General features: G+C 41.0%; 2 protein-coding genes and 1 long non-coding RNA gene across 19 annotated transcripts; all 3 read left to right on the top strand.

Annotated features, from left to right (window-relative positions):
* Positions 1 to 539: 539 nt before the first annotated feature.
* Positions 540 to 2,439, top strand: LOC135347079 (uncharacterized). Of its 6 annotated transcripts, none has more exons than XR_010398238.1 (12): positions 540 to 945; positions 1,014 to 1,077; positions 1,136 to 1,188; positions 1,242 to 1,284; positions 1,410 to 1,488; positions 1,549 to 1,610; positions 1,687 to 1,706; positions 1,759 to 1,826; positions 1,873 to 1,931; positions 2,087 to 2,145; positions 2,202 to 2,255; positions 2,313 to 2,439. It is a non-coding gene; the product is annotated as an uncharacterized LOC135347079 (long non-coding RNA). The 6 variants fall into 6 exon arrangements; XR_010398237.1 differs by having other exon boundaries at positions 1,662 to 1,706; XR_010398239.1 differs by adding an exon at positions 1,982 to 2,040 and having other exon boundaries at positions 1,549 to 1,706.
* A 1,968-nt stretch (positions 2,440 to 4,407) lies between these two features.
* On the top strand, positions 4,408 to 8,889 carry LOC135347076 (dynein axonemal heavy chain 12-like). 3 transcript variants are annotated; one of them, XM_064544950.1, is made up of 9 exons: positions 4,408 to 4,496; positions 4,580 to 5,251; positions 5,308 to 5,433; positions 5,690 to 5,873; positions 6,190 to 6,382; positions 6,906 to 6,985; positions 7,288 to 7,357; positions 8,012 to 8,088; positions 8,665 to 8,889. In XM_064544950.1, exons 4-6 carry the CDS (start codon positions 5,758 to 5,760, stop codon positions 6,927 to 6,929), a joined length of 333 nt encoding a protein of 110 aa, XP_064401020.1. In that variant the 5' UTR covers positions 4,408 to 4,496; positions 4,580 to 5,251; positions 5,308 to 5,433; positions 5,690 to 5,757; the 3' UTR covers positions 6,930 to 6,985; positions 7,288 to 7,357; positions 8,012 to 8,088; positions 8,665 to 8,889. The 3 variants fall into 3 exon arrangements, with proteins under 3 accessions (XP_064401020.1, XP_064401021.1, XP_064401019.1); XM_064544951.1 differs by lacking the exon at positions 7,288 to 7,357 and having other exon boundaries at positions 7,358 to 8,088; XM_064544949.1 differs by having other exon boundaries at positions 7,288 to 8,088.
* A 58-nt stretch (positions 8,890 to 8,947) lies between these two features.
* Positions 8,948 to 18,525, top strand: LOC135347047 (uncharacterized). Of its 10 annotated transcripts, none has more exons than XM_064544868.1 (12): positions 8,948 to 9,076; positions 9,281 to 9,625; positions 9,831 to 10,243; positions 10,485 to 10,776; positions 13,359 to 15,470; positions 15,529 to 15,597; positions 15,758 to 15,825; positions 15,952 to 16,003; positions 16,642 to 16,713; positions 17,305 to 17,444; positions 17,713 to 17,977; positions 18,167 to 18,525. In XM_064544868.1, exons 4-12 carry the CDS (start codon positions 10,629 to 10,631, stop codon positions 18,406 to 18,408), a joined length of 3,168 nt encoding a protein of 1,055 aa, XP_064400938.1. In that variant the 5' UTR covers positions 8,948 to 9,076; positions 9,281 to 9,625; positions 9,831 to 10,243; positions 10,485 to 10,628; the 3' UTR covers positions 18,409 to 18,525. The 10 variants fall into 10 exon arrangements, with proteins under 10 accessions (XP_064400938.1, XP_064400940.1, XP_064400936.1 ...); XM_064544867.1 differs by having other exon boundaries at positions 8,968 to 9,076; positions 9,281 to 9,292; positions 9,623 to 10,243; XM_064544870.1 differs by having other exon boundaries at positions 9,281 to 10,243; positions 17,326 to 17,444.
* Positions 18,526 to 18,581: the final 56 nt, after the last annotated feature.

Below are 18,581 nucleotides of genomic sequence, written 5' to 3'. Positions count from 1 at the left end.
TTTCGCTTTGTTTAAGAGTAGTATAGGAGCCGCTCTAGTTTGCTGGGCTTGTTTGCTGCAAATTATAGCTTATAGGTGTCTTCCCTTTCGCTTTGTGAGAGTAGTACAAGCCGCTCGTTTCTTGGGAAGTGTGCTGGGCTTGTTTGCTGCAAAACTGGGGGAGGAGCTGGATGTTTCCGTTTTGTGGGTGGAGCTAGGACTATTTTTTTGTCCATCAAACTGAAGGAACAGGGTTGACTTGAGTAGAGACCACAGATTTAGTAGAGACACAGAGATGCCAACTTCAAACTGGAGGAACAGGGTTGACTTGAGTAGAGACCACAGATTTAGTAGAGACACAGAGATGCCAACTCAGATATTAGTTTTCAAAAGAATAATGATGCAGTTGCTAGGTTGACTGTTGCTAAGCTAGTGCATTTCTAGTAGCCAATAGGTTTTTTGGGATCTAAATCAGTTAGAACATGTGCATTCGGTATCTATGGTTATAGTGTCCCTCATCCCTCGGGCTAAAGCCCTCGAGCTTTGGGACACTATAACACATAGATACACAGCCAAAAATCCACAGGCCTGTTTCAGGCCCGTGGGGAAAATCAGTTGAATACAGGCCGGAATACGGGCCTGTATGCGGATGTAATCGCCCACGGCCCGCTTACATCCTGGAACCACAGGCCTGTTACAGCACGTACATCCTGTCCTGAATACGGACCGTAAATAACAGGCCTGTTTCAGCCTGTACCACCCACGTCCTGCTTACAGCCTGTGCAGCCAGTGTATGCGCATGCGCAGAGAGAAAGTTGCTTAGCTACGAAATCCACCAAGAGACTGAAAAGGTGCTTCAGTTTGATGTTCTCGTTCAGTTGCAGCTTTAAAGGATGGATGGAGTAATTATATTATTTATGGAGCTGACTGCCAAGGCCAGCTAGCAAGAAAAGAGAGAGAGAGGAAGTAAGTAGAGTCTAAATAAGGAGCTAGTATAGTAGGTCTAATTAATACTCACTTCTGTCCATTGTCAGCTGCTAGATGTCTCTGCAATTCTTCTTTCACTGTCTCTAGGAGTCTAGCTCTATAGGCTACAAGGTGTGCGTATGTGGTAATGTATAAATAGTTATGTTGACGGAGTTATTTCGTATTGCAGATCTGGTTGCCTCTGACGCAGGTTGTTGACTTCTTCTACAACGTTTAATATAAGTGAGTGCTCAGCTGGTTTTTAAAATGTTGGTCAATATGCTGCTTATGTATAGGAATACACATCTAAAAAGGACCTCTACAACGACTACTATATAAGTGAGTACGAGGTATATAAAATGTATACCTATGATATTGTGTCATCATTACTTTACGAGCTCAAGATTCAGGTTCTATTATTGACTCACTTACTCGAACTCGTTTACGTACGTATGCACACACAGATGTACCTGTGTCTATGTCATCATTACTGTACTGATTGAGCTCGAGAGATTGAGGTTCCTTGTCACACTACTTGAGAATGTGAGCCAATTAATAATTATTTAACTCACTTTAAACTCGTGTACTGATGCACACATACAGATGTACATATATAAATTGGAATGCTCATGCCATCAATGATTTCAACCCATCATGACCAGAAGGTATTTTACAATAATAATTATTGTCGTTTACATTGGTTGGTCTAATTACAGCATCGTAGACACACCTATACTTTAGGAACTATCAGAATTTGGCAGGTAAGCAATCATTCATAATAATTATAAAAACTTTGTTTGTGTTTTGCTTTAGTTAAGTTACTGGCTGTGGACATGGCTGGTCTGTGACAGTACAAACAGTCAAACAAAAAATGTATAATGGTAAGAAACATTATTTTCTTTGCAACCATATTCACTATATACACAGTGACAGAGGACATGGCTGGTCTGTGGACAGTACGAACAGTCGAACAACACATTATATTGGTAAGAAACATTATTTTCTTTGCAACGATATTCACTATAATTATACACAGTGACAGAGGACATGGCTGGTCTGTGGACAGTACGAACAGTCAAACAACACATTATATTGGTAAGAAACATTATTTTCTTTGCAACGATATTCACTATATACACAGTGACAGAGGACATGGCTGGTCTGTGGACAGTACGAACAGTCGAACAACACATTATATTGGTAAGAAACATTATTTTCTTTGCAACGATATTCACATGTCTTCTTTATACACACAGTGTGACAGAGGACATGGCTGGTAGTACAAACAGTCAAACAGAAAATTTATAAATGTAAGAAACATTATTTTCTTTCCAACCATTATTCACGTGTCTTCTTTATACACACAGTGACACACTCGAGCAGCACAAGCACTAGAAGAAACATTCCTATTAGTGTTGTAAACTGTCGAACTGTCTGGCTATGTTTGTTTCTTAAAAATTTTAACACTTCGTTGAATTATTCATGCCAAACTCAGCTTTTAACTGTATAAAAGCAAACCGGAACTAACTGAGAACATATAGGGCTGCTTACAGGCCGTGCTCAGACTGCTTACAGCCCGTTCCACGGCTGATTACATGCTGAAATCCACAGGCTGCTAAACAGTACCTAACCAAACAGTTGAATACACCACGTGGATTTATACCTGTAACGGGCCCGTAACAGGCATGAAACGGCCCGTGGATTTTTGGCTGTGTACCTCATGCCCATGTTCTAACCATAACGTAAAGTTCATAGCATTCCTATAACAGTGTACCTACAACACCAGCCCCACCACTTTTAGGAGTGATATATATAATATATATTAAATTGGCACATTATGGACCACACCACTTCATACCTTATCACTTGCAGTACTGCAGACCTACATAATTATTAGAATCATTTAAAATTATGTTTGTATAAAAAATTAATTAGCTTTATGTATAGCCTCGATTCCAAGCCGCTGAAAAAGGCCACTATTCAAGGGGCTGGAGTCGAGGCTACTTTATGTATAGCTATTCTCCTGATTTAATAATAGTTAATTCTGAGACACAGCATAATTTAATGACAATACAACATATAAAATTCTACACCACTGTTTCTTTCCCAGTAATTATAACAATGTTACTCTTCAGCTTCTTTCGATTTATTTCAGCTAATCGAACATGATAGAAATAAACACCGGAGAAGATGAGGACGATAATAAGCGTGGTTAGGGTAAACCCCAGTCTAACTCCACTGTTGGCCGTCCGGTTGCATGTGGTTGTGCTGATGGTCACATTAGCAACAATAGTGTCATAACTGAACGCACAATCGAGAGGCTGGAAATTATCGGCCAGTAAATAAAAGGGAAGGCAAATAGTGACAATAAGAATCATGCCGATAGTTACCATTAAATTATTGACTTATCGTTTGTTGCTCTTTAAATTCGTATCCAAAGCATCGATTAACTCGCTAGCAATTCCCAGTATAGAACACAGAAGGACAGGAAAACTGAGCTTGCAGCAACTTCAGTGCTGCTGCAGAAATCAGTGGATTGTGTCATCCCAACAATAGCCGAGTAGATGGTGTTGATCTTGATAAACATCATGATCAAATCAAGCGCAGTGCATGCAGTGTACCAATCAGGTGATCTTGTTTTCTTCACATTTTGTTGTTTTCTCTTCAGCAACTTTAACAACTTTTTCAGAACTGACGGAACTATCTGAACATGATTAGAGACATTCCCAAAGAGAAAGCATGCAGCTGCTATTTGATTATGACGCATTGAGAGTCGAGTCACAACCTAACTCAATTCTCCAGCTGTTGATAATACTTGTGATAATTATTGTTGCCATAAAAAAAGAAAAGCACTCCCATAATTTCAAGGAGAGATGTAATAAAACTGACTGGATTTTTTCTTGCTATGCAGAGATAGACATAATGGCCAATCGTTAACGGGCCAAAGAATATAATCGTACAGAGAACAAAGACAATAATGGCAGCTCGGGCACTTGCTACTCGATCACCCTTGGAGAGTGTGATGGTCTCTTGCAGGATGGTGTTGAGCATGTCCACCACTATAGGAGTGAGATAAAGACAAACCCTTGCTCTGAGCTATCGGACGCTTGCCCTACATGGGGAGGGAGAGCTGTAACTTAAGAAGACTATAATTATGCAGTAGTTTATAGGAGGTCATGCTCATATGCACATCCACTTTATAGCTTGTATAACATAAAGTTTTATACACATGATAAAGCATGCAAAAACTCAAGGAGTGGGTAATGAATGACCATCATTGTTGTTAAAAACATCTATGCCAAAAGTTCAAGTGTGCATTAGCAGAGCCTTGCAACCACAGTAATTTATAGCTCTGTTGCAACTCTAGTGGGAGGGGGCGGGGCTGGTGTTTTATTCATTTCCCTTTTTAGGGTAAACGGAAATGAATAAAACACCAGCCTCTCCCCCTCCCTCCCTACTTTTGACTTTTGCTGGTGCTACGTGGATCAGAAACGAGAGAAAAGCAAGAATAAATACAATACTGAGTGCAGGCTTAAAGAGTCTATCTTCCTGTAAGTGATGCTTGTGAGCAGCACTATTACAGTATTTATTGTTCTCCAACATAATTATAACAAATTGTTGTCCCTTGTTTCAGGTGTGTTGTCAGATGAGGCTGTGTGGTGAGTAGCTCTATCACAAGTCAGTGGAGGACCAGGAGAGGAGCATCCTAGAAAATGCTGTAGGTTCATACCATAAGATCGCGACACTTTTTAATAATTACGAAGCCAGAGGTCGCATCTTTTGGAGGTTGAAAAATTATATTGAAGCCCTGGTGTCGCATATTTAGAGGGTCTCATCTAATTGGAGGTAACTTTACAGAGTCTACTTGCCTTGATTTCAGGCCGCTTAAAAAAACTGATTTTCCAGTAGGCTACAATCGAGGCTAGGGAGTGGCTACGTTTATACCTCTATTTAGAACGCGACATTATAAAATAATTATCAACTTAGCTGTCGCTACTTTTAGAGGTCAGAAAATTGCTGAAGCTCTTGGGTGTCGCATATTTGGAGGGTCGCCTTAAATCAAGGTCTTACGGTAGTATAATTTTATTATCTATATAAAAAAAAAATTATAATTATTATGGCCGTTCAACAATCCCTATAATTACTCTATACATTTTGTCCATCTTGAGAGCAGTGAAAACTCATCTAAAGACATTTGTATTTGAGGGCACTACTCTGAACCTGCGTCCATCGTGCTTTGTCTGCATCACCATGAACCATGAACCCAGGTTATGCTGGCCGCTCTGAGCTACCAGACAATCTAAAGGTAACTATCGGTACTTTCTATTTAGCCTCTATGCATTTCAATATTTCTCTCTGTAGGTGTTGTTTCGTACAGTGGCCATGATGGTGCCAGACTATGCCATGATTGGAGAGATCTCTCTCTACTCTTATGGTTTTGTGGATGCTCGTAATCTGGCTGTCAAGATTGTCATGACCTATCGACTGGTACAACCCACTGTACTGTATACTCACTACTAAAGTTTAATATGGCCGTTTAAAGAGCCCCAGTACCACTTGTACTTTCTAAGGTCATGTTGTAGTGTAATTTAAAGTGTTTAACAACCTCCCTCCTATATACAATACCATTGCTATTCATCTACTGTAGTAACCCCCCACACACACACACACACACACGCACACACACACACACACGCCCGCACACACACACACACACACACACACACACGCACACACACACCAGGCAAGACCAAGGTCCTAGAGGTACATGTACTAGCTGACACACTCACACTACTCAATGAGAGGGGACAGATGGAAGAGAACAAGACAGTCATCAACCCCAAGGCTGTCACTAGGGGTCAACTGTTTGGTCAGTTTGACCCTGTGTCACACGAGTGGACTTATGGTGTGGTAGCCAACACATTCAGGTGAGCCTAAGCCTGTGCATATATAGTTGCGCTCTATTGTAACAAAAGCACAAGGCTTATAGCTTTTCAACAATTCAGCTGTTTTTGGTAGCCTGTAATTTTTGTTTAAATTCTCTAATTTCAAATCTAATTGCTAGCTCTGAGAACAACCTTTCCAATGGTGTGCTTACATGTAGATGTAAGTTTTGTGATTAGTAGAAATCCGGCAATTTTAGCAAAAGCAAAGTATATAATAGCCTTGCGCTTTTTACAGCCATTTTGATAGCTACGTACGTATCATTGCGTGGTTGATCAGTGCTTATATCTGTGTGTGTAGGGAGTTTGCACCTGCACAAAATGATGACAGTAAGTGGGTGGTGTTTGATGGTCCTATAGACACTCTGTGGATGGAGTCCATGAACACTGTACCGGATGACAACAAGAAGCTGTGTCTCATGTCGGGGGAGATCATTCAAATGAGCAACTGTATGAACCTCATCTTTGAAGCAGATGATCTGTCACAAGCCTCGGTGAGTCTACATAACACCACTCTTGAATTGCGCTTGGCTTGCGCTTGGCCTGGCTTGGGCTTGAATTATTGGTCTATCTAATGATGTGCTTAGATCAGTGAGTGCTGTACTATTGTACCTAATAAAGATGTTAGAAATGCAGCTGTTTTACAAGCTACAAGTTTCATGGGTTCGTTTGTGAACCCAACAGCTACTGTTACTTCCTTATAAGGCTTATTAGTTACCACAACATGTTCAGGGAAGCCTAACTATCTAAAAACTCAATGTCCCTTTTAATTTAATTTTTACCAGCCTGCCTGTTTCTGTGTCAATCCTCGAAAACCTCAAACATTTCGTGCCTTGAAATTAACCAAACCTCCCTCTTAATTTTTATTTTTTACTGGTCCATGAATCGTTGATGAAAATCTGTCATATAATTTGTAACCTTCACACACTCCACACACTCCACACCCCACAGACTTTACACCCCCACACACTCCACACACCCCCCACACACACACACACACCTTACACACCCCCACAGGATAGTGAGGAGGACCGGAGCTGATACAAGAGAGCTCTTGTCTGGCAGGACAGACCCAACAGCTGCAGGCAGGACTACAGGTACAGTGAGTGCAGCTTTAGCTTCCCTGTTTTACAAGTTTCATGGGTCCCTTTTGTGAACCCCAACAACTACTGTTACTTCCTTATAAGGCTTATTAGTTACCACAACGTAGTTTGGGGAAGCCTAACAAATTCTCTACGTGCAGAAACATCTAAAAACTCGATCTCCCTTTTAATTTAATTTTTTACCAGCCTGCCTGTTTTTGTGCCTCGAAAATAACCAACTATACGGTACTAGTCCATGAATCGTTGATGGTCACATAATTGGTAACCTTCACACCCCCCCACACACACCCCCACAGGATAGTGAGGACGACCGGAGAGAGCTCTTGTCTGGCAGGACAGACCCAACAGCTGCAGGCAGGACTACAGGTACAGTGAGTGCTACTAGGTGTTCACTATCAGCTGTTTGCACAGACCTTGCTTCCGTTTCCAATCCCTATGTTAGCACAGACCTTGCTAAATCATTCACTTCATTACCACAAACCACCATACAATGTTGCTATGCAAATAGTATAAATACATGTACATGCATGTAGTATAGTTATAAATAAGAAGAGCAATGATGGCTTCTAGAACTAGACTATGGGAACTCATAGAACACTGGGGATCTACCAATTAACGCTTTATGCTGAGACTTGCATGCTGTTCAGCCTTCACACTGCTTTCCATACATGCAGTGGACAGATTAGTAGCTATACAGGTATATCTGCTTGTATATGCAAGCTAGTCCCAGCCCATTCTCTACTTTAAATCCTTACCATAATTTGTATGTGAGTTTCCATACCACCAAGAGTAGATAAGAGCATCTACCATTGATACCACCTTATAACGGGGAATTGTCGAGGGTCTAATTTTATCTCGCAGATTAGCCAGAAAATATTAGCCCTCAAAAAGTACCATACAAGTTCTGGAAGCCATCATTGCTCAGGATGTTGTTAGAATAGCAACATTCTATGGTGGTGTTGTGGTAATGATAAGGATTTTAGGACACCCACACACACACACACACACACACACACACAGCGGAGCTGAGCTGCTCTGGAGCGAGGGCTGTGATGAGTGTAAGAGTGGCTACAGGATGGAGGAGAACAGCTGCGTGGGTGAGTGGGCGTGTACTTATTCGACAATGTTTCAGAACGCTATCAGCTGATTGGCTGGTACTAGCTAACACTATCGGGCAATTCTCATTGTTGCTATGACAACAATCCTTGTATCGGCCCTACATTGTTCCTTGGCTCTCTAAAATTGTTTCTTGGCCAATTTGTCTCTAAAATAAATTGTTTGTATACTTGTTACCATTGTACAGGATTGCACACGTATCTAACTCCCTGTTCTGCTTTAGCTGTAATTGCAGTAGTGTATAGAATAAGGCTGTTTGCTAAATGGGGTATTATTCCGTTGCATACCTCACAGATACTAATTCCCTGTTAGTCTATATACGCTAGGCTATTCTAGTGCATACCTCAGTAACACATACTAATGGATACCACTGCCTACCTGTAGATTCCAACAGATGCTTATTATAAGCCGTGTCTACATGTACAGTCATGTATGTACTGTTACGTATGTTCAGACATTCATTAATTAATGGATCCCCCCCCCCCACACACACACACACACACACACACACCCACACACACACACACACACACACACACACACACACACACACACAGAATGATATTCTGCCAACAGTGCACTTCACAAAGCACCCAGCTGCCCTCCTCAAAGAAGTTGGTCAGAGTCTGTGACAGCTGCTTCCTGGACTTGAACTGAACATAATTTACACACTTTGTTTTTGTATAATTATACCTCATTCATTTTGTGTTGTCCTCAAGTGATCAATTATTCACTGTGGTCTACAATTAATTTTAATGTTTTGCAAATTCCTTGCTGGGAAATTCCCTTACATAATTGGATGCTGTGGGAAAATCCCTCATTTAACCTACAAGCTACGCCCCTCTTTGTTGAAACAGCCCTTGAACAACAAAGAACTAATAATATTTGAGATTGATAATGGCTGAATCTACAACACTGAATGCTGCTAGTTCCCCACAGTTGATGGATGGACTTAACGATTATGACAGGGTATGATATTCACATGATAGATAGATACTCAATGATCAGTGCATTCTCCTAGTGCCTAGATGTACTTGTTGACCACCCATAAACACACTTGGCATCATTCATTCATCACAGTATAGTGCCTACACTCTACCCTGTCAGTGTGAGGTGTTTTATCTCATGTTGTTGTTCTCTCCACATGTACCACTCTCTCTGGATGGACAACAGAGCGCCATTGAGGTACGTTGTGTGCAATCACATTCTACCAAGCTGACATGCTTGTGCTCTGAGCACTTGTTGTTAGGAGGTAGACAGTGTAAAGAAGAGCACATACGGATAACTGAATGTGATACTATTCCTTAATTGAGACCAGTAGATCTACTCGTATAGTAGTACCTGAAAGTATGCATGGTTAATCAAGTGTTTCAGTCTGCATGTTTGGCTGCCCACAATTGTTTCCCCTCCCCTGTGTCATGCAATCACTAGTGTACTGTATCACTGCACTAATGTTCTCTTCCTTCCATTTCATGCATCTCCACCTCACCTTTGACTGACCCTCTGAAACAACAGGCTGTAAGTTGGTGTGTGTTGTCAGAGTATTTAGTGTCCGTTGCATATTCTGTGATGTTTCTACTTCCCCATTATTACTCTTGTGTGTGTGCAGTGCCATAGTGTTATATAGGGAAATATTTAGTATGATCACATTCAACCTCGTAATCATTCATTTACTATCTTCCCACGTGTTTGCCCTGTGGACTCTCCCTCTCTGGATCAACAGTATGTAAGTTGTGTTTGCACGTGTACACTAATTTTAATGGTTACTATAGGAACTCCTACACTAATTGTAGGAAATCGTAAAATGTCTTTATCTCTCAATTTGCATATTGCCAACTACAAAACTTATTAGATTGTACTTTTAATACTTTTGTTGGTTCATAGAATATTCATCTAAGTTGGTACATTATCGTGTTTGTCTCTTCCCATGTACACACTCATTCCTATGTTGGACCTCACACTGATTTGGACTACTGTAGAAGGTGAGCTTCTTAGGTCTAGATGTATTCCACTTGTTGCTATGTGTAGTCAGTCCCATACACACCAGCGTTCAACTGATCTGATGTCTTGTATGTGTGTTAAGATTAAATCTCTCCCTCACATGTACCATTTGATGTGTCTCAGGGTTTCATTGAGGTATGTTGTGATTGTGTGTGTGTGTGCATGTGTTGTATTGTACGACAAACAAAATCATACGTATCAAAGTTGCACATGTAAGATGCTTGTTGTACAGTTTACCGTCCGTTCCACTGACCCACCCACTGACCCTTCCATTATCTGCCATTGCTAGTACTAAGTACCTATGTGTGTACTAGCCAGTGTGTTCATATCCCTCTCTCCTCACATGTACCCTCTGTGGACTGTTACTCAACAACAGGACGTGAGTTTATTATTGTCAGTATGCGTTAGCTGAGCATTATATATTTAATGGCAAACTAGACTGACTTGTGTACATGTACTACTGCATGAAGGCAGAAATTGTGTGGCTTTATTTAGGATTGGTACTGCTCTTGATAGTTTCATGCTGTACAGACGTGTACTTGCAATAATTGATGTATACATGTGTGAATGCATTCCTGTATTTGAACATGTTCATTTCTCTACATGTCCGTGTCCTACTGCTAAGATTGCTGAGATACGAGGAAGACCAGAAAGACAGAGAAAGGAAGGTGAGGGGAGCAAGGAACTTTATAGTACAGTGAGTGTTGATGCTCATAGTTGCAATCACTCGTACCTGTAGCAACTTGCCAAATTAAAGTTTCTGTTTCGTTCGCATATAGTACCATATAACTGGAATATCTGGTGACTGAGGAATTTGACTGTACCACCTGTGCATAGTTTAGTGATTACTGTGTTTACATTATCAGCCTTAATTACTATGAATATGATTAGTGGTTTGATATTGCAAGCTTGATTGCACATGCACAAAAACAATTGTTTTGCTTATCCAGCTATGAGATGAGCACCCCTCTAGGCCTTATAGTATAAGCTAAAGTGGAGCTATTCATAAGCAGTGAGCAGCACTAGGTATTCAGATTGAGCTTTTGTACGTTTAGTGACCACACCTGTCATGCGCAGGAAAGTGGGTGTGGCTTCCTGTGCTTGGGCGTTCAAATGTTTTCCGCTCGCTCTCAGTACCTTCCTAGCTACTGCATTTCCCACTGGCTTGTGCAACAGAATCAACACAAACGCAGAGACTATAATTATATGCAAACAGAACAGAAACGTTAATTTGTCCTCTACCGTGACTATAGTTATTAGTAGACTGTACGTACAAAATCCATTGTACAATGTTTGTAATCCCGCTCTGCATTTTCCAATTATTTACGAGGAAAGTTAAAATGTTTTTGCTCTCAGTACCTATATATTGCAAGCTTGAGCGCACATGCACAAAAACAATTATTTTGTTTGTGCAACAGAATCAAACTGAAGTGCAAACCCTCGGTGTTAGTTTGAGGTCTATACGTTTACAGCCTCGAGTCAAAGTCACGTGTATATCTAGGCCAACTTGCAGTGCAGTTCATGCTTTTTAGCTTTTGCTCGACAACAAAGCTTTAACCTTTAATATTATAAAACCTTGTTGTGTTGAGGCTATCCATGGTACCAATACAGTGCTATCACATCCGGGTGAGTATAGACTCATATCCACAGACACACAGATTGACTACTATAGCCCGTGGAGTGCCTCGGGTTAACAAACACATCATAAACTTTAATTTGTCCTCTACTGTATACATGTAGTGTGTACCTACAGCTGTTGTGAGCTGTCTCAATGTTTCAATGTTGGTAATCCCGCTCTTATTAAACTGTTGGCTTCACCTCTTTCATTACCTTAATAAGGTTTGTATACAACCACTCAAATCATGGATTAATTGCACAAGCACATGCGTAGACTTAATATATGTAGCCCGCCTAGCCTTGGTCAACACACACAAATTACAATACTACAAGTGTGTTTGACATACCTGACATGTATTTATATGGTGTGTATTAGTTGCTTACTCCCTTCCATGTGGTCCTGGTTTGATCAAGCTAGAGCATTGTTCCTTTGACTATATTCCACACACTGTGGTACATGTGTTATAATTAATTATGGATACTGTTTATCGGACATTGCATCAATATATGCACACATACATGTACCGTCACTGTGATTGAGTGATTGGGTTGGTAACGTTGTACTGTGTACTTAGTGACATCATCATGTTAATTCATTCATAGCACATTCCTGTAATGATCAGCCACATTCCCTGTCATTGGTGGGTCACTCACTTAGCAAGCTTTAAAGGTTTATGTACGTACAGCTGCTATATCCATTGTTTGTAGCAGATCGATGCCGGTCCTTCCATTAAATGCTTTTCTATTGTATAACTAGAGCTACCTAGTTGCCTTCCACACTCAATGTACTCTATTGTACATGCACCAAGTTACGTATGATTTGATGTAATTTTGTTTACATTACAACATGTATGTGTGATCACAAGTACTGTTATTGTATTGTGTTTTCACACTGTCTTGGTTGCGCAGAATGTCAATACAATTAACCCTGAGGCGTGTGGGAGTGGGAGACTTTAACATCAAATATAATCATAGCGGATAATTTTTGTGGGTAATTAATTATTTTCGTGGGCAAGCTGACCTAGGCGTGGTTTACTGGAACGCATGCAATGCAGTGCAGGCAATGAACATTTTGACTCACGAACATCACCGTGTTCGAGTTGAACTAATTTTTACCCCACGAAAATGACCCGCTACGTTTACATGGCATGCGAAAGATAATAATAATTATTTGGTGAACATTTTGAATTGATTCCTATGAGCTAGCTTGTACAGTGCATGGTAGCTATAATTATAGCTGGTGATATCCATCTGGAAGGACTACCTTGTCTGATCATGCTGAGAGAATATGAGACGTCCTTTTGTTCCAAGTTCTTGGTCAATATGAATATTTTTATAATAAAATTATGATATGAATTTAAAATGAAGTGTAAAATAAACTGTAACATAATGATATAGATCGAGTTAGCTTGCCACGAAACATCGCTCGTCACAGAGACATCTGGTTACTGCATGGGTGGGGCTAGAATATGACTGCATTATAGGCGCATTCTCGAATATAAGAATATAGAGCTCTACTATTAACCCCATGCATGAGCGCATGCGCTAATAATCCAGTTTCTACGGTAGTCCATCTTGTCACCTAGCTCTGAAGTATTGCATATAGTTAGTTACATTCACACATCCTGTTTAGAATCGAAGCGGTTGTTTGATGAGGGGATGAAGCACGGACACGTCTTGGTCAACATTGTCAACATGCTCGTGTTTGGACCGGCGGGAACAGGGAAGACCAACCTCAAGCACCTGCTAACTGACAAGCCCCCTCCACTACAGCGTGACAGCACTCCTTGTATGGAAAATCCAGTACGCATTCGACCTGTGTCCAACACAAAATTCAGGTCAACTGGAAGAGGCTGGGAAGAGATGTCTCAGCCAAAGCTGCGCAAGCTACTAGCTCAAATCATCGCCAAGCTACCAAAAGAAAGCACTGATTCATCCTCGGCATTAAGGGTTGCCGAGAGCTTGAAGAAGATGACCACAACCGAGCTAATTTCTGTTTCTGATGAGTCAATTTCTGGTTTCAAATCGACTTCATTGAGCAATGATTCCGTCGCAATTTCTGGCTCTGCAAGAAAGTTGGACAGAGCTATCAATAAAGTGATAGCGAGTGTAGTGAGTGGTGTGGCAGAAGAGCTGAAGCCAGCCACACAGGGAACTGACCAACTGTCGAGCAGTGACCAGCAAGAAGGAGAACTGTTTGATTCCAACTGGGTGTACGTTACCGACTGCGGCGGCCAGCCGCAATTCCACGACATCAGCCCTCTCTTCATCAAGCACATTTCGGTGGCGTTGATAGTCCTGCGTTTGATTGACGAACTCTCCAGTTTCCCTTCTGACGAGTACTACAAGGATGGGCAGCTTGTTGGTAGTCCTCATGCATCTCACATGACCCTCGGGGAGACACTTCAGAGTCTCATTCGATCCATTGAGTCCCATACCTCACAAGACAAGAAGCCGAAAATGATATTTGTGGGCACATTCTTGGATCAGCTCAAGAGTTTGGATACTCTTATCAAGAGGAATCAAGAGATTCTCGACATGCTGCCACCCGATATCAAGAAGCTATTGGTGTACAACGATCTTGCGTTGAACAATCTGATTTTTGGTCTCAACACGATCAGCCGAGATGATGATTCACTGGCCACTGCCAATAGGATTAGAATAGCTGTTGAGCGTTCTATTCCGCTACAAGTCAAAATGCCCATCTGGTGGTCCTTCTTGGATTCACTTCTCCAGAGTTTATCTGCCACTCTCGAGCGAGGTGTACTGAGCAAGCAAGAATGTCTCCGATTAGCCACTCGATTTCGTTATGTGCTCCAAGATCTTGAAGCTGCTCTGGTCTTCTTTGACAACGTGTGTATAGCGCACTACTATCCCTCCATTCTCCCCAACACAGTGTTTGTGGATGCCCAGATTCCACTAGACAAGATCACCGAGCTCTCACAGCACGCCATCTCCCTGAGGAATGCTGAAGTCAAATCACGCTCTACTCTAAGTACAAGAGGGATCGAGGCTGAATGGAAGAGATTTCGAGACGAAGGCATAATCAATTTAAAGTTCCTACAATTCTTTGAGAAGCATTACGTTAAAGGCATCTTTTCTCCAGAAGATATGCTGTTGATCATGAAAGAGCTTCTCGTGATTGCTCCCATTCCACTAGTGGAGTCCACTCTCCACCAAGCCGAGTTCTTTATGCCATCTCTACTCAAATCCATCCCACCTGCTGAGCTAGATAAAATCCGTTCCTCCTTCACAATAGCGCCCCTCGCTATCTACTTTCGTAGTGGGTGTATTCGCTCTGGAGTCTTTTGCTGTCTAGTTGTGGACGTGATTAAGAGGGTGGGCTGGAAAGTTTTGCTCCCTTCAGGCGAAACAAGCATTTTTGCTAAAAATTGTATCCAGTACGAAATCTCCGATCTCCCGTGCACCGTGACTCTGATCGACTCCTTCTCATATATGGAAGTGTATATCGACGTCCCTGTTTCTCTTCGCAATGAAGTATGCCCTATGATTCGAAACGAAATTTTGCACAGCATTAAATTGTCCTGTGCAGTGTTGCATTACAACAACGACACACCCAAGACAGCCATCTTTTGCCCATGCAAGAAGAGCACTGGCAAATTGCACCTTGCTGATGTGATCGAACGGAGTGGCTGTAAGTTTTGGAAGTGCTCCCTTCAGACACGTGTGTGGGGAGATCTCAGTGATGAACATAGAATCTGGCTGGACAATAGCGAAGGTTCTGGTGAGTACAGTCGTTTTTTAAAATTGAAAGTTACCTTTTTGTTTTCCCCCTCAATTAGGTGCATCATCCTCTATTACGGGAGACATGTGTACAAAGATGACATTGAGTGATCAGCAGCAACAATCTGGTAAGTACATGACATACATTGCTTTACTATCACTTATTAGATTACGATACGGAATAGTCATACTGTTTTTGCCTTCATGTAAATTGCAACTATAATTAAAGTTTATCGAAAGTTCTGGTAAGTGCAGTGTTCAGCAATATTTTGTTTCCCTTTGTTATAGGTGAAGCCTCCTCTGTTACGAGAGATATGGATACTGAAGGAAAGAGACATCAGCAGCAATACTCCGGTAGTTATGTAGCACTATACGTAAATATTTGCAGCTTTTATTATAGGAAAATTATATGTACTACAATAGTAACAAATTATTTGCGTATCATATTTTTGTAATTGACCTTTGTATTATCCCCCTCTGGTCCATCGTCCCCTGTAATGGAACCTGTGTGTAGAATGAGTGATCAATATACCAGTAAGGAATTACTGTTGGGGTTCCATGTATAGTGGATAAGTTATTTTACTTGGTCATTATGCGCAAGCGAGGTATATACGTACGGTAGTGTGTTTGTGTGTGTGTGTGTGTGTGTGTGTGTCTGTGTGTGTGTGTAGACTGCTACAGCTGCTCAAGGATCGATCCAGTGCAAGTAACAGTTTCTATAGTCATGCTCTCTTGGATTTAAATTCATGGATTTGCAAAATACTGCTTCGTTCTCGAGTTATGCCTAGTTTTGCTTATACTTGGAATACGATCGCAGCCTTTTCAGAAGAGCACGTATAGCCAAACTTGTTCATCGAGTGTTGCTACTCTACTTAGTAGTTAGCTTGCACTAGAACGCTAGCTATTGGTAGCTGCAAGAGTGAGAAGAGAGCTGCAAGGCTCTGCTGATGCTGCCATTAATCTTATACTTGAACAATCGTGGTCGATGATTACCCATGCACTCTTTGAGTTTCCGGACTCTGCTCTGGATTCTGCTTGCATGCAGCAAATTAATGAATGCTATTAGCAGCTTTATGTTTTGTAGCGTTGGCACCTAGCTCCACCGAGGCATCAGCACCCGCGGTGCTTTCATTACTGTAACAATTATTATAATTATGTTTCCCTTCAATTAGGAAAACCATCGTCTGCTACGGGAGATACTCTTATGAAGACTGAGAGAAAGAGTGATCAGCAGCAATACTCCGGTATGTAGCCCCTTTATCTGTGAACTTACTTACAGAAATTTGAAAGCTATAATATTATAGAAGCTATTAATTTTTCAGAAGTTATTACTCTAACCAAAAGTATACCTAAAAACCAGTAAATCATGAATTATATACACTGTGGACATTTGTAGACCCATAAAGGATACCTAAACCATTTAACTTATGAAGTCTGAGACCTTAGCTGTTTAAGGTTAGTCTTTTAACCGATTACCCACTATAATAACAATTTGCTTATTAATCCCCCAAACCCACCACCTCGTGTTTCCATAGAAACATTTTTGTAGCTTGGTCATTCACCTACACAATGGTATCAGCACCATTTCTTAGAAAGGTTTCAATCAAAAGACAATTATCAACATTAATTTAAGTACAGCCACTCACACAGTTGTGGTAATCTACTCTCTATAAGCTGCATGGTTGCTGCACTGTAATTGTAGCGCCAACTCAGACTTAACAGTGTCCTAAAAAATCTCCATTGGTTGCTGTTATGTCGCTTATAATAATTATATATGTCGCGAATAATTACTTTTTGACCCAATATTTTTACTTGTTTTTCTTTGTTATGTTCAGGTGAATTGTCCTCTGTTACAGTAATGGAAGATGTGTGTAAGAAGACTGGAGTGAGGGACCAACAACTAGATCAAGAAATCCCTGAGAGTGACATCATTCTAATCGCGGAGAAATTTCCTCACCTGCTGAACGTGCACAAGGTAGGCAGTACTCTAAATCTTGTATCTACTTATCCTCCTGACATTTTGGCAAGGGGAGCAAATGGTGCACGTGTATGATATTAGGGTGTTGATGACATGTATATATCTAGAGGGTTCGTGACCCCAGGAATTCATTACTATATCTGCCCTGTTAAGAATATTGTTCACCAGAACCCCTCAATTGTATTCATTGAGTTTCCTCTAGAAGGTATTTCTGAGGGGGTTACCCTCACCAAATGAAACCCTGTTGATTGTTGTTTTTGTACAGGTTTTGACAATCACCGATCTACAACATGTTTACGAGAAACTACATGAAAGTGCCAGCCCTCACTGGTTCAATCTGGGATTGGCTCTAGGTCTAACTCATCCTGATCTCACCAACATCAATATCAAGTGTCGTGAAGATAATGTATCGTGCTTGCGTGAAATGTTGGCCAAGCTCCTGAGTACACAACATGTAACATGGAGTCTCCTGTCAGATGGTCTCAAAAAGCCCACAGTGAAGCTCATCAATTTGGCTGACAGCATCACAGGTAACTGTTTGTGCATTTTTTTTTATTCGCCATTTTTAGTGAATGATATAAGCTGTCAAGAAAATTGTAGGTAACTATTTTCAGTGTGCATTTTTTTTTATTCGCCTGTGTGTCATTTTTAGTGCTTAATAAGACTATCACGAAAATTGTAAATTGTTATTTTAGTGATGTCTTTATTTCTTCATGCAGTCAATCAATCCAACCTGCTGGATCGACTCAACCTCACCCCAGCCGACCTCGGTGATGTAACTGATGTCACACGTCGTTATGGCAATCAAGCTGAAGTGGCTCATGCATTGAGAGCGTGGCAAAGAGTGAATCCTTCCAGAGCTACCTTTAGGGCCTTGGTGGAAATTGCCATAGGACTGAGAAGAGGAGACACTGCTACAGACATTTGTAGATTCATTGTAGACAATACGGACCGAAACTGAAACTGATAAATAACTGTTCTTTACTTTGATGTTGTTTGTGTCTCTGTAATTATAATGTGTGAGCTTATTATTGATGCTGTGCTTTTTTCAATACATTGTTGTGGTAGAATGTGAAAAGTTGAACTGAGCATGCGCAGTATGTACACGTACTTAGCAACGTTAACACCCACACA

The sequence above is a fragment of the Halichondria panicea genome, chromosome 13, assembly GCF_963675165.1.
Source record: "Halichondria panicea chromosome 13, odHalPani1.1, whole genome shotgun sequence".
Classification (NCBI taxonomy): Eukaryota; Metazoa; Porifera; class Demospongiae; order Suberitida; family Halichondriidae; genus Halichondria; species Halichondria panicea.
This window is presented reverse-complemented; position numbering and strand designations above follow the sequence as displayed.

Excerpts from the sequence above, each read along its gene's own strand:
- LOC135347076 (XM_064544951.1), top strand. The coding sequence starts at position 5,758 with ATGGAAGAGAACAAGACAGTCATCAACCCCAAGGCTGTCACTAGGGGT. Across the intron at positions 5,874-6,189 it reads GTGGTAGCCAACACATTCAG|GGAGTTTGCACCTGCACAAA; the intron begins GTGAGCCTAAGC and ends CTGTGTGTGTAG. Across the intron at positions 6,383-6,905 it reads ATGATCTGTCACAAGCCTCG|GATAGTGAGGAGGACCGGAG; the intron begins GTGAGTCTACAT and ends ACACCCCCACAG.
- LOC135347047 (XM_064544868.1), top strand. The coding sequence starts at position 10,629 with ATGCTGTACAGACGTGTACTTGCAATAATTGATGTATACATGTGTGAA. Across the intron at positions 15,826-15,951 it reads ATCAGCAGCAATACTCCGGT|CCATCGTCCCCTGTAATGGA; the intron begins AGTTATGTAGCA and ends TCCCCCTCTGGT. Across the intron at positions 16,714-17,304 it reads TGATCAGCAGCAATACTCCG|GTGAATTGTCCTCTGTTACA; the intron begins GTATGTAGCCCC and ends TGTTATGTTCAG.